The sequence below is a fragment of the Gavialis gangeticus genome, unplaced genomic scaffold (genome assembly GCF_001723915.1).
Source record: "Gavialis gangeticus isolate Ggan-Ray unplaced genomic scaffold, GavGan_comp1, whole genome shotgun sequence".
Classification (NCBI taxonomy): domain Eukaryota; kingdom Metazoa; phylum Chordata; order Crocodylia; family Gavialidae; genus Gavialis; species Gavialis gangeticus.
In genome coordinates, this window is record NW_017729034.1 from 94,381,243 (window position 1) to 94,395,165 (window position 13,923).

General features: G+C 43.7%; 1 protein-coding gene across 2 annotated transcripts in view; it reads right to left on the reverse strand.

Annotated features, from left to right (window-relative positions):
* The window catches only part of LOC109304749 (vacuolar protein 8-like), an 86,852-nt gene that overhangs the window by 52,719 nt on the left and 20,210 nt on the right, over positions 1-13,923 (reverse strand). The window contains exons 5-8 of one of the 2 annotated variants that reach the window (XM_019527551.1): positions 12,325-12,447; positions 9,431-9,513; positions 7,497-7,622; positions 1,736-1,781 (exon numbers count right to left, since the gene is read on the reverse strand). In XM_019527551.1, coding sequence (XP_019383096.1) covers positions 1,736-1,781; positions 7,497-7,622; positions 9,431-9,513; positions 12,325-12,447 — 378 coding nt within the window. Of the gene's footprint in view, positions 1-1,735; positions 1,782-7,472; positions 7,623-9,430; positions 9,514-12,324; positions 12,448-13,923 lie in introns of both variants that reach the window. The other variant, XM_019527550.1, reaches the window with a different exon arrangement.

Sequence of the window (13,923 nt, forward strand, 5' to 3'; positions counted from 1 at the left end):
ATATGGGTGGTTATTGCACCGTGCTTTAGTACTTCCAAAAGGAAGTACTAAAGCATGGTGCAGTAACAACATCGCCATAGGGCAATGTGTAGATATGCCCTTACATGCAATTCATCATGAAAAGCCCAGAGAGAAGCACCACAAATTACAGGCTGTGGAAACGTCATCAAAGAAATACAGCAACTTTCTGGCTATTTTCTTTAGGATGAAGGACCAGTGCATTCTTCACTAGCCAACAATCTTGTTTCTATGGGCCCTTTGCTTGTTGCCTCTCACAGCACTTTCCCCCCCGCACTCCCATGTTCCTACCTGTTTGTATTCTAATTTCTTACTCCACTATATACTCTGCTCTATGCTGTCCTTTCACAAGATCTGACAAAGTGAACTTGGGTTCACAAAAGCTTGTGCGCTTTCTCTCTGTGTATCTCTCTCTCTATACATATTTTATTTAGTTAGTTTACAAAGGTGCATATCTACCTGGCCCTCTAAATGGCCTTGTCATGCGAAGGGAAAGATAGATAGAAAGAGATGTCAAGCATTGCAGAAAGCTCTATTCTGTTTATATTTTTATACCTCAGTCATCGTAACTAGTGTATCTATATTAACTTAGAGAGGTAAGGATTATTGTGGGTGATATATTTTATTGGACCAGTTCCATGGTTGGGATACACTAAGACCTAAGTTTTCAAATGCAATATATTCAAAAGTTGCATTTAAAAACTTGCCTAAGTCTATTCCAATCATACAGTTTCATAGATTTCATAAACATTGGGGCTGGAAGGGACCTCTCAAGATTGTTGGGTCCAGCCCCCTGCCTAAGCGGCAGGAAGTCAGCTAGGATCAAAGGATCCCAGCAAAATAGGCATCCAAATGTTTCTGTTCAGTTGATCCAGTAAAAGATATCATCTCAACAATCCTTGCCCTTCACATTTCCTGGATCATCACGGAATATCATTCCAACACTATATTACATTAGTACTTTTCTAGCAGGAATAATTTCCTCAAACAGCCAGCAGATGGAGTCAAAGCTTTTACAGAAGCCGTAAAACATACTACTTTTTTTGGACAAGCAAAGGGGAAAGGGCTCCTCTGCTCCTGTCTCTCATGAGATCTTAGTTTGTTTACTCTGTAAGTGAAGAAGCCTGTGTAGACTTTTTCAACAAACAGGCTGGCGGTTGTGCACATTTTTTATACCATTGTGAGGCTTCTCCTTCTTCTGTTGCCAGCCTATACTGTAGAAACATATCTTGCACATTTACATGGGGCTTGACAGGTAAATGCTTTGGGCAAGCTAAGTTTCCTAAGACAAAGCCATTCCCAGGAGTCGGAGGTGATGCTCCACCCAACCAGCAGTCTTGGAGGACTTCTGTCTCTGCCTCAGTACTTTCTGGGCACTGGAGTCGTCATCACTAGGAGTGTGCTTGTTAAACTTGCTAATACTCAGGAAGAATTGGGGCATTTCTCCATTCACATTCTTCTGAAGACATTTCCCCTCTGGGGAAGGGAGCACTGAAAGCAGGGTTAACTAGAACACACCTCCCCAACACATACACAGGCCTGCAGCCTGTTCTTTCCAGCGGAGGCATGTTGCATATGGACTCCCAAGTACACCTAGTAGGGGAAGCCATAACTTGGCTCATAACAAGGAGAACTTCCTCAAGTCTGATGTCTGGTCTGAAAAAAGAAAAGGAAATTGAGAGAGGATTTCATCCCTGCCTCTGAAGACATTACTTACCACTTACAGCCAAATTTCTCAAACACACACAAGCCTGGCTTGAAACCTGAATATTGACAATTAAAAAAAAAAGTGAAGAGAGTGAATATTTCAGCAACCAGATAGGTCAGCTAAAGTAATGTAAATAAATCTGAAGCATTAGTAGACTACAAAATTGCCTTCAAAGGATTTATTCAGAGTTTATTTGGCTTTTTTCAAAATCTGTTAGATAAATCCAGCATATAGAGGCATTAGTTCAATTTTCACCAGCACATACACCTGGTTAATCCATGCTAATCAGAGCTGGCTGAAACTTGGAATTTATGTTTTATAGAAACCCCTGATGTTCTGAAAGCAGTTTTGCTTCTAATTTGGAATATAGTCAAGTATTTTTATATACTGAAAATTATCATTTCTGGAACAATGTAATTTTGAAACCTTAATCTGAAATTTTGATTCAGATTGTAAAATTATTTTGATTTTTTTGGTTTTTGAACGTTATTTTATGGCATTTTCCATTTTTATATCAACTTTATATAATTTCAGGATGTCAGAAGAAATAGCACATTGTCTGAGGTCATAATATGACCTGCTATAACTAATGAAACACTGTTTTCATTTTACTTTTCAAATCACTAAGGGCAGCTGCTACTTCATACTGGTTTGCCGAGAAAAGAAGAAAAGGGGTTTCCAAGGGTGCTGACAGACATGCAGGCCCCTGCTCTAACTCAGTGCTTTATATAAAGCACCATTAGTTAGATACTCGCCCCATCCAAACAGACATATGCCTGTTGAGTCACACTGGAACTAAGCCTGCTTGCAATGGAGTAGCTACCCATCTCCCCTAGCTCAGGCCCTGCCTCCCCCCAGCTCCAGCGCTGTCTGCAGAAAAAGGCGGGGGGAGAAGGGAAGGGAGTGAGTTGCAGGCTGGAGTTTGCCTGACCTGAGCTGGAGTGGGAGGGGAACACCTTGGAGGAATCATGAAGCAAGGGGACTTCAATCCACACACCCCCAGCTCAGGCCTGGCAAACCCCAGCCTGCACTTCACTCCCCTCTCCCTTTCTGCAGATAGTACTGAGGGCAGGACTGGGCTACATCAGCCCAGCCTTGATCACACCACAAATTAATTCTAGGGAACAGAAGTTCCCTAAGGCATTCCAAAGTGGAACACCTTCATCTGATTCCTCATTTGAAGAGGGTTAATATGTCATGCAACTGGCCACCTTTAAAGTGCTCTGCAGCCATGCTTGTGTGTCACAGCATGGCTCTAGAGCACTTTCAGAGGGCCGATAGCATGGCAAATGTAACTTATGTCTGTACCTCAGGTGTCTCCTGTTTAGGTTATATTACTATTGTGACATATCAGTAGTATTTAGTAGTACATGTTGTTAAACAATGTAAAGATAAGATAAGAATGAAACAAAATCTATAAGGTAAAATTCTAAATTAAATTTTGAAATGTTCAAAGGGAGTTTTAATTTTTTTTTCCAAAATGTAAATGTTCCAGAATATCTTCTGATTTGAAATATTTTTCACATTTAGTAAAAATGTCACATTTTCAAAATGTTTATATTCAAACTCAAATTCAAAACATCTTTCATGAACTATTTTTGCTTTATAGTCAATTATTTCTGAGTAGGTTAGAGAACCCCAGTGTATTTTGGCAAGCTGGCAAGAAGCTAACATTTCATTCTTAATGTTTGTTTACATCAGATTTTTCAAAAGAACAGCACCAAAATGAACTGACATATTTCATTTTCTGTGCTTTTGCTTTGCTTTCCCCTGAAGGAAATGGACATTATTTTGCTCTGAGAAGTAGATTTCTGTTTTCACCAATTTCATTAGTAATAACTAAAACTGTGGTAGCCAAGCTGGTATAGATGTCAAAGGGAAGATGGGATAGAAGGTAATGCTTGTGGTGGGCCAGTACGGGGCTCTCAAGTGTTGAGCCACCCACCTTACTGCACCCAACCAAAACCAAGCTTCAGATACCTCCCCAAGGGCACCAACTTCTGGCAAACCCCCTTCCTGGAGTACACCCACAAGCCTGGGGTAACCGTTGCCACCACCCGAGCTCCAGTCTCTGTTAGGACTCAATGCTGCTTGGGCTATACAGACCCTGTAGAGCTTGGGGTTGCTTAACCCCAGTAGGATATATCTGGGTGCTTCATACAGCCTGAAGCATTAACAGTAGCCTCCCTTAGTCAGATAAGCAAGGGAGCTAAGAGGCTTACCTAATCCCTCTCAAGCAGGTACAGCAAGGCTTGCTATAACAGATAGCTTTATTGATTGGAGAGGGTAGGCATGGGGAGGGGTACAGGTCAGTGATGTATGAAAAGAAAGAACCTTGAGCAAACAGAAGCAGCTTGGTAGCCTTTTGGTACACTTCTAGATCAAATCATCCTAAGTTACTAGCTAAAATCCACATGTTACTCACATTTACATCCAGAGTCTGACTGAGCTCTTTCTCTGGAGGCTGGATGGCTTGTTTGCTGTGTCCCAAAACATGTCTGCCCCCCTTTCTCATGGTCGGACTCTTATACACCTATTGTGACTTCATCACTAAGTTCCCACCAGAAGCAGCCCCATTGGCTGCTGACCAGTGCTTCCAAATAACATCAGCTTGACCAGGTGAGATAACTAGTCGCATGACCTGCAGAAGCATGAACCCAGGACAATAGAGGAGCAGGTTACACCTCCCTTTGGGATTTTTAGAGCCCATCTAGTCATGCAGGCAGGTAACACATGGGGCGTTTGGGCTGTCTGCTTACCACAGTGAGGCAGACTGGGGTGTAATTCCTCCACAATGCTAATGTCAAGGACAAGACTGACTAATTCCCCTACACTCCTCATATGCTTTCTGCAACCTATTTCAGTGCCCTATAGATAAAATCTGAGAAGTACCACTCATGTAAAGATTATGTGAGCAATATTAGAGACATGAAAATGACATCAAGGCCTTGCATAGATTTTTTGATTATTTGAAGGCTTTCTAGTTATTTCAATTTATATTATTGCCATTGGTCTTCATTTTGTTTGACATCTGGAGGTGCGTCTACATGTGCATTAACAGGCTTTAGTTAATATGCATTAAATCTAGTACTATGAAATCTAGTACCTCCATGGTGAGGTACTAGGAAAATGCACATTGGCCTGTCTTAATGTGCATTAACTAAAAAGCATGCTTTTAAAGTGATGCTTAATGTGCATTCACCTATTTAATGTACATTAAGAAAAAAACTGCATTTTTAAAGTGATGCTTTAATGTTCATTAAAGTAGGTTAATGTACACTAAAGCGCATAAAAGCACCCTGGGAGAAAGAGCACTTGGGATCAGCGAGGAGAGGGTGAGTTGACCATTATCATCTAGGGGTATCTAAAGGAAAAAGGCACTTTCTTGCCAAGTTACCTGTTGAAAGGAAAATTGGTGATAGCATGCTCATTTTCACAAGCTTTTACTGTCCTGTGTTCTTTTTCTGCACAATTGAAATTGGCAGGGGCAGGACCAACCCCTTAGGTCACTTTTACATGTGCTCTGGAGATGGGGGTAGGGGGTCCTTTAATTAGAGCGGCCCCAAGAGCCACTCTAATTAAAACGCCACAGCATCTTGTGTATCAGTGTCCCCACACTTCAAAATGGTGGCAGGGGTGCTTGAACAAACTTTATTTCAAGTGCCCCCTCCCCCCCCATTTTGAAGCATGGGGACAATGATATATGAGACGCTGGAGCATAGGTGACTGGTAGGGGGTGCATGGGGGTGCACATACTCCCCCTGATGGGGCCGGTGCCTCCCCAATGGCTGACACCGATGCTGTCAGTAGGGCTGGTGCTCCCCCTGATAGGGTCAGTGGCTTCTGCGGGTGAACCTCCTGATTCAGGAGGACCCAGTCACTCGTGCATGGGAGGCTGCTGGAGCGTAGTAATTACCATGCTCCAGCAGACTCGGTTAATTGAGCCTGCTCCAACATGCTGTAATTACAGTGCACTGGAGCAGCCTCCCAGGATGTCTACAGGCACCCTTACAGCTTCATGGTCACCTAAAAAAATATCCATTCAGAGGACGGTGGATGATAGCAGCACCGAAATTTAATATGCATCGTTTCTGTGTTAATATTTCTCTCTCTAGGCTGAAAGTAGAAAATCCCTCTTTCAGGATGGATCCTTCAGGATTCCCTACTTCACCATGGATCCTGTGGGATCCTATATTCCTCAGGTTTCCATTACACTTTGCTCACTGCTGCTTCCCTATAACACTGTTTCTACTTCAGGCATATTTTCTAGATGTTCTCCCTGCATTGTCCCCCACATGAAGCATGGAAGTGAAAACAAATATAAACTACTGGAGACTTTCTGCAACAGCTTGTGCTGTTGCATGCCCTGGTCTTAAAGATATTGGGACAATAGGAGGCATCACATACATAGATGTTTTTAACATAAGTCGGGGCTAAACCTATCTATAGGCTTCCACATTTTCAAGGAAGTGAAGAAGAATCTGGGGCACATTAATGATCTCTGTTCTCTCAAATGATTTATTTTGGGGCAAGTTGAACTACATGGGCCACTCCCTCCTGTCTATGTTGCTCTGCTTTGTAAGCATGCAGGAAGCAGACAAAGAGAGAAAAGTAGAGTACAGCCTGATTCCTACAACAGGAACAAGAAATGTGCATGAAGTGGTTTTGGAAATTAAGCCAACTAGTTGTCTATACCTCTATGCTGGCTCCAGTTAGAGCAGTGGAGACAAAGTACAGCACAGAAAGGCCATCACAGACACTGTACATACTTCAGCAATGTTTTGCATGAGGGGGTAAAATGATACAGAGGAAGCTCAGTCTTGAGCCTCAATTCTCAGGAGAGCTTTAGGAGTGTGCTAAACTGTTGCCAGGACCAAACTAAATAGTTTTTTTAAAACTGGATGACCAGTAGGTCAGAGCCAAATAGTGGGAGTAGCCCCTGGCATTAGTATAAATATACCCAGAGTTTGCCTTATATCCATAGTTTACCTACCTAGCATCCAACAGATGTGGAATTTGCTAACACAGAGAGAATGCTGCACAGGCTTGTCAGAACAAGATTAATTACATGAGCTTTACAACTACACTAATAAATGCCTTATCTACAGAGAAGCCTGAACCAAAATCCTAGATATGAACACACAACACATACGGCATACTCAGCTTCATAAGTGGCCTGCAGTTCTTGGAATGAATCTGTCCAGGTCTCTGGATGTGAGTGCACTTGAGCACTCCTACAGCTGAGCCCCATTTGTGTTTTCATTTTGAAAGTAAAACCAATAAATAAAATCTATTTTCAGAAACATTTTTCACATCCCACTGTTTGGACCAGGAAGGTGTGCTAAGCAATCTATACAATCAGGACTCATAGTTGAGATGATATCTTTTATCAGCCCAACAAGATTTTTACAAAAAAAAATCTTTAATTGCTTGGCACACCACTCCTTGGTCTATTAAAGAAATTAAATCAATTAAATTTTTTTTTTTTTTTTTGCAAAAATCTTGTTGGTCTAATAAAAGATATCATCTCTGCTATGAGTCCTGATTGCTTTTTCCTCTAGACCAATATAGCTACAACCTGAATACCAAGCAATCTATACTGCATTTGGGGAGTCTCTTCTATTTTTGCTTTACACTATAAAGCCTGGTCAATCTAGTTACACTCATTGTGAATAAGCTATGGTGTAACATACACAATTAAGGGAGCATCAGGACATAGCTTGCTACTGTTGTTGCAAGTATACACCTCGCCCCATATTCTCTTCTTTACCTTTTCCACAGATGAAGACAAGAGAGAAATGAGTGTCCGCAGAAGGAACCCTTCACCAGTTCTCAGCATCGCTTCATGGTGATGGGAGTTGGCTGCCAGGTTGCTTAGAGCAGTACAACTGTAATACTGAAGAAACAGAGAAAGGATTAGAGTTCCAACAGCTGTTTCTTCTGTGCAGATGCAGCCTGCTCTCACACACCATCTCTGTAGAAGGCTTTATAGATTTAACCCTTCTAGGCTATGCCAACCTACTTGTTCAGTTGGTTCACCACTCTGAAGTCTCTGCTGTTGCAGCTATGCTGCTACTGGTAGCTGTGATGGCTAAATGAAAGCTACTTTAGGTATGTCTACATCAACGTAGCTTGGGAAGACATACTAAAAACCTGGTTACATTTCAGAGCAAGTTCTGAGGAGGTAAGCTTGAATGGGTCATACCTTATAGACTGGGAAGGAAGATAAACTGAGGTTATATCTGTACTGCAGGCACAGAAGTGACTGTGACTTGGCACAGAGAAACTCGAGCTAGCTATTCCACCTGCAGCAGCACAGAGATCAACACAGAGTAAATAAGCCCACACTGAGCTCTGGTCACTTCAGGTCAACCGCTAACTCATTTAAAACTTACTCAGATATCATTATACTACACTGAATCCTGCAAGGTAGACATTCCCTCTTGTCCCTGTGTGTTCACACATTACTACAGGGAACAGCATATATGGTAACTACTTGCAAATATTTGAAGGCTGCAAAGACTAGGACAGATTACATGAGATACCTGGAGATGTAATTACACGTAATGAGCTGAAATAGTGAGGGTATTTTAACATGAGTATTTAGGAAAGCTTGGAAGACTGAAATAGTTTGTGAAAGGTAGTTGTGATATCCACCATATGGCACATAAGACTGGACAAAAAAACTAGAAAACATACCCTGAGAGACAGTCTTGTGTTGGCTAGTAGACAAACTGGATGAGCAACCCAGTGCTATCTATTGTGTCTATTCTTATTGTTGTTTTTTCACCAGATTATTTCCTGTAGAGAAGGGTGTAACTGTGTGTATATGTGCATAATCACAAAAGGGTTATATATGATCATGGGCACCAGTATTGCTTATCCTCTTTTCCCTTGCTGCTGAATTCAGCAGGGGAGGGTGGCAATGGAAGACAAACAGATGCAGTGCTCATGCCCTGGGCTCTGAAGCTGAGTGAAATTGGGGGATGTGGTTAGACCCTGCACTGAACTGCTGGTGAGCTCAGAGTTCATGGCACAAGTGGAGCTCTGGCAGAAGCTGTACTGAGATGCCAGTCAGATCAGAAACCTCTCTGAAAATGTGGTGTGTGAGAAAAGGGGGGAGTGACTCTGCCACCACATTCCCTTTGGATACACCCCTGTTGGATGTTAATTTTGGGGAAAGAGTCTGTTTTGGACAGTTGATAGCATAGCGGGACCTGGTCTAAAACAGAAGTTCATAGGTGTGACTGTAACACAACAAATGATTTAAATAATTATAATATTATTATCATCACCATGTATAAAATGTGTAACAACAGCAATAATGAATAGCTTCTTCTGGTGCAAAGGGTAATTCAAGAACACAGAAGCCATTCAGTTTGCCCTAGACAGTAGAAAGGTAACTTCACAGCATCTCTGTGTGCACATAAGCACATGCATTATCCTATCAGAGCTGAACATCTGTTCACCACATTGGGCGTATTTCACACAACCAGATTCATTATGATAACAGCTCCTCTTGGTTCACTAAATTAAAAACAAAACAAAACAAAAGGTCTTATGTCCCTTATTTTTTCTATCCATCCCTGCCTGGATAAATCTCTAGTCATTATATTTTATTTCTGAATTCTAAAAATTATGCAATATCAAGAATGGCATACTTTGCTTTTATTACTTAAAAGCTGCAGTTTGCTTTAGCTCTACCTGCACTTCTGTGTCAGGAGACTCTAACAGCAAGGTAAGAACTGGGAGGGCTCCCTCCCTGCACAGGACTTGTTGGATCCATTCTGCAAGGCAAAAAAAAGAGGACACATTTCAGTGTTGGGGAGGAAAGAACCCAGTGGATAAATTGCCTTCTCCCCCAACATAAAATCACATAGATATACCAGGACAGAAACTTTTTGAAGTAAAATGGATATGGACAGCTGATGACCACTCAGTAATTTAGATTCATCCAGACACATGCAGCAGTAGGAATGACTTGAGACTGACACTCCATAGAAGATAAAGTCTGCTCAGAAGCTGAAGGATCCCTCATGAAGAATGGCAGTATAGAACCATTTTAGTCATAATGCCAGATTAAAAATGCTCAAGAAGTGCCAAGCAAAGGGAAGGTTCACAGCTGTCTGCTGTCTACAGCTTTAAAATCCCACCTTAAAAAATAAATAAATCTGGACTCTGTACAACAGTAGCAGTCTCACTCTCCCACAGTACACAAAGGGACAGAGCAGCCCTGACAGTACTGTCCTGACAAATAGGATTTATTTCTACAACATAATGTTTTTCTACGTTTTCTTATCAGAATTAATGAAAAATAACGTGACATACTATTACAGATGCCAAATCCTGCTCCCAGTGAAGTCCATGGCAATAATCCATTAAGCTTGAATCAAACCTATTGAGCTTGTCTACACTACCTCTGTGCCATGCCTAAGAGTGGACCCAATTTGTGTGTACCAAACCCTGGAAAAGGCACAATGCAGCCACCATAAAGCAGATACCAGTGAGCACACCTGAATCAGAGGAACAGTCTCAAACAGTGACATGGCCTCATTTCAGAGTTTGGTGTGCACTGAACAGGGGCGTGTTGGCGGTGCATGATTCCCAGGGTCAGTACAGAGATGGCACAGTCATGTCCATAATATTTGCCCTTATTTATATCCTGCAGCACCAGGTTTGGAATAGAAGAGTGTTTATACACATGCTTTGGGAGTGTTGGGGAGACACTCTACTTAGAGCCTCTGGAGCGTCTCCACACTGAAAAATGGCTGCAGGGACACTCAAATGAGCTTTAGTTAAAGCGCCTCCGCCACCAGTTTTTCAGCGTGGGGATGCTGATACATGTGATGCTGGAGTAAGGTAATTACCATGCTCCAGCAGACTTGATTAAATGTATGGTAATTACAGCGTGTCAGAGCAGCCTCACTGTATAGGTATAGGTGTCCTAAGACAGTGAGTAAAAGTTGTAGCAGAGGTTGCCCTTGTTAGGTCACTGTGGGTGTGTCTACATGAGAAGCTTCACTGTGCAGTAGCATAGTTTACTGCTCATGCTCAGTAAGCATGCACGTCTACACTTGTACACGTTTACTGCACAACAAACTTCATTAATCGCAAGTAAATTTGCTACCTGCTAATGCAAGTAGCAAATTTACTTATGACGAGTTACTGCATGGTAGCACTCAAGTAAACTCCTGACTGGGAGCAAATCTGCTTCTGGTCATCCAGCTAGCAGAGGGCAGGAGATTACTCTCTGCCCCTGGGAGCTGCCTGCTGCAGGGGTGGGCTCCACCACCAGAGCCCAGGTGAGGATTATGTCCCCCTGGCCTGGCAGCAGGGAGCTCCAAGCCCCCACTCAGATTGCAGTCGGGGAGCAGGGGCTGGGAGATCCTTATCCTCCAGTGCCAGCTCCATGGTCACGGGGTTGGCGCTGGGAGATAAGGATCTTCCAGCGCTGGCCCTACAACTCAGAGCTGGCGCTGGGAGATAAGGATCTCTCAGCACTGGTTCCACAACCATGGAGCTGGCACTGGGAGATCCCTGGTGGTGGTGGCTGGGGACCCTGTTCCCTGCCCAGCTTGTTAATCATGAAGCTGGGTGGGAACAGCCTCTCCAGCCCCCACCTCACAAGCATGGAGCGGGGGCTGGGAACTGTCCCGGTCAGCTGTAGGTCCCAGGCCTGTGCCCCAGTTGGACAATCAAGACACAGGGCTTGGAAAGAGCTGCATGGGTGGGGCAGGTCCCAGCCCCCTGCACCATCTGCCAGTGGGGCAACTAGTAGCAAGCTCCCAGATGGGCAGGGAATCCCCACCCAGCTGGGGGCTCGCTGCTAACTGCCCCATTGGCAGATCAGGGCAGGAGGCTGGCACCTGCCCCTCCCCCTCAGCTCTTTCTATGCCTCCTGCCTTGATTGAGGAGCCAGGGCTTCCTGCTACTGGGGCAGGGGGACATGGTCCCCTCCCCAGCAGTGGGCAGCCCCCAGGGGCAGGGAGCAATGTCCCAACCCTGGCCAGGAGACAGCCATCTCCTGGTCCAGTGCTCCCTGCCAGCCCCTGGGCTAATACTGAGGTGGAGCCTAGAGCTCCCTTTGGTGATGGCAGGGGCCCAATGCAGGGCCCCAGGAATCAGGAGCAGTTTGCTGCCATTAATAACAAATCTGCCCCCACTTCCCTGCATGTGTAGATGCCTGCCTCCCTAGTAAACTGCTCCTGGATCTAATGCACATGTAGATGCATCCAGTCTATTTTAAAGAGTGAATCTATTCAAAAATCCATCAACACAAAAGGAGAAAAACTAATATCTGAAAATTCTGTCAGTCTCCTGAGTGGTGATTTGATAGGTTGCAATGTAGCTTAACTGAATTTGAAAAATCAAGGCATGCTATCAGAAGTGTAACAATGCAGGCAGTAAGGTGTCCAGACGAGCCTGCATGTGCTTCTTGCAGCATCTCAAACCCCTTTGAGATTCTGCGAGAGGCATGTGCGGGAATTGGGGCAGCTATGACACACGGCAGCTTTTGGTTGCCAGTGTGCGTGCAGCTGTGGTGTCAGACATTTTTTTTAGGTAAGCACTTTATAGATGAACCATTAACTTGAAAGTACCTGATTGTGTGAGGTTAAGAATAGCTCCAACTGCATTTTGTTGGACCCTAGGATCATAGGAGTTGGCCAGTGCCAGTAAAGGTATGACACCTCCTGCTGAAGTTATGGCCTCTCGGTTGGACTCTGGTGGGGGAGAAAACAAGGTAAGAGAAAAGTAAGATGCTCTTTTTCACTATATCTCCCTCTGACTCTAATAAGGGCTGAAAAGGAAACTAGAAAGTAGCTTTATCTGTTGCTATTTTACTGAAGTTTTACTGCATGTCACAATCATTTGCATGCTCAGAGTGAACCCACTTAAAAAAATTACAAGCACAAAAGGAAACTAATTTCTGGAAATTTGAAATAGTCATGAATCATATATGATTTGATGATAGTGAATGTTTGACAATTGACACGCACACTCCTCCTGCACTCATAGGAGTAAAATATCATGCTATACGGTGGTAACTTTCCCTAAACTAACCATAAGGTTTCAAATTTACCTTAGGCTCTAGATGTGTCCTAACAAGATACTTGTAATCCATTTGTAACATATCAATAAACAAATACATAATTGGAAAAAGGATTTAATTAATTTAGCAAAGTCAATCTGGTGGGCAAAAATCTGTCCTTAATTGTATCTTTGTCACTCTACTGAAGTCCTTTGAGACGGCATGGAATTTGAGGACAGAATTTCACTGATATACATGAGGGAGCTGCGACCCGCTCCCTGCACCTCCCGGATGGGCCACAGCTCCATCCTGCACCTCACCCTGTCCTGGCTGTGCAGGGTCTGGCGGGGCAGCTGTGGGTGTCCCAGGGGCTCCGTCTCTTCTGGCCTGGTGGAGCAGCTGAGGCAGGCTCTGCTCTGGTCCCCCAGCTCTGGGCACCTGGGGGCTGGGGGGTGGCAGGTTTGTTGGCACCAGTGATCCTAGGCCTGGAGGAAGGGGTGGCCCTGATCCCAGGCCTGGCTTGGCTCTGCTCCCTCCTGATCCCTGGCCAGCCCCATTCCCATCCCCATTCCCATTCCCATTCCCATTCTCTCTCCCTCTTCCTCCGCCCCTCCCCACACAGACGTTCCTACTGGGGGGGCATGTGCACATATACTTGCCTGTGCTCAGCCCTCACCCCCAAATTTTTCTCCCTCCACGTATGCACATGATTAAAAGTATCAAGGTCCTTCATTAGATGGTGCTTCCCAGCACTTCAGTTTACTAATCTGTAAAACAGGTATTTGATCTATTCGGAGCACTGTGAGATTTTAACAAGTCCAAAGTCCATTGGGACTATGATAAAAAGCACTATTCTTATTGATTTGTAACATTCTACCTTGTGGTCTAGTTCTTCTTGTTCATCACTAAATATTTTGGACCGTGTGCAATCAGCTTTTATTGGTTGTGTCTATATGAGATATTTACTATGGAGATGCCTGATTAGCTCCTCAGTAAATGTTTCAGCAACTACACATGTGACCCTATTAGGCCTCTGTAAACTAATAAACTGTGCCGCAGATTAGTACTTGTAAATACAAGTAATATTCTACAGTAGAGTTTTTCAGTGCACAGTAATGCAGATGTAGGGTGTGTCCAGATGAGCCTGTATGTGCTTCTTGCAGCATCT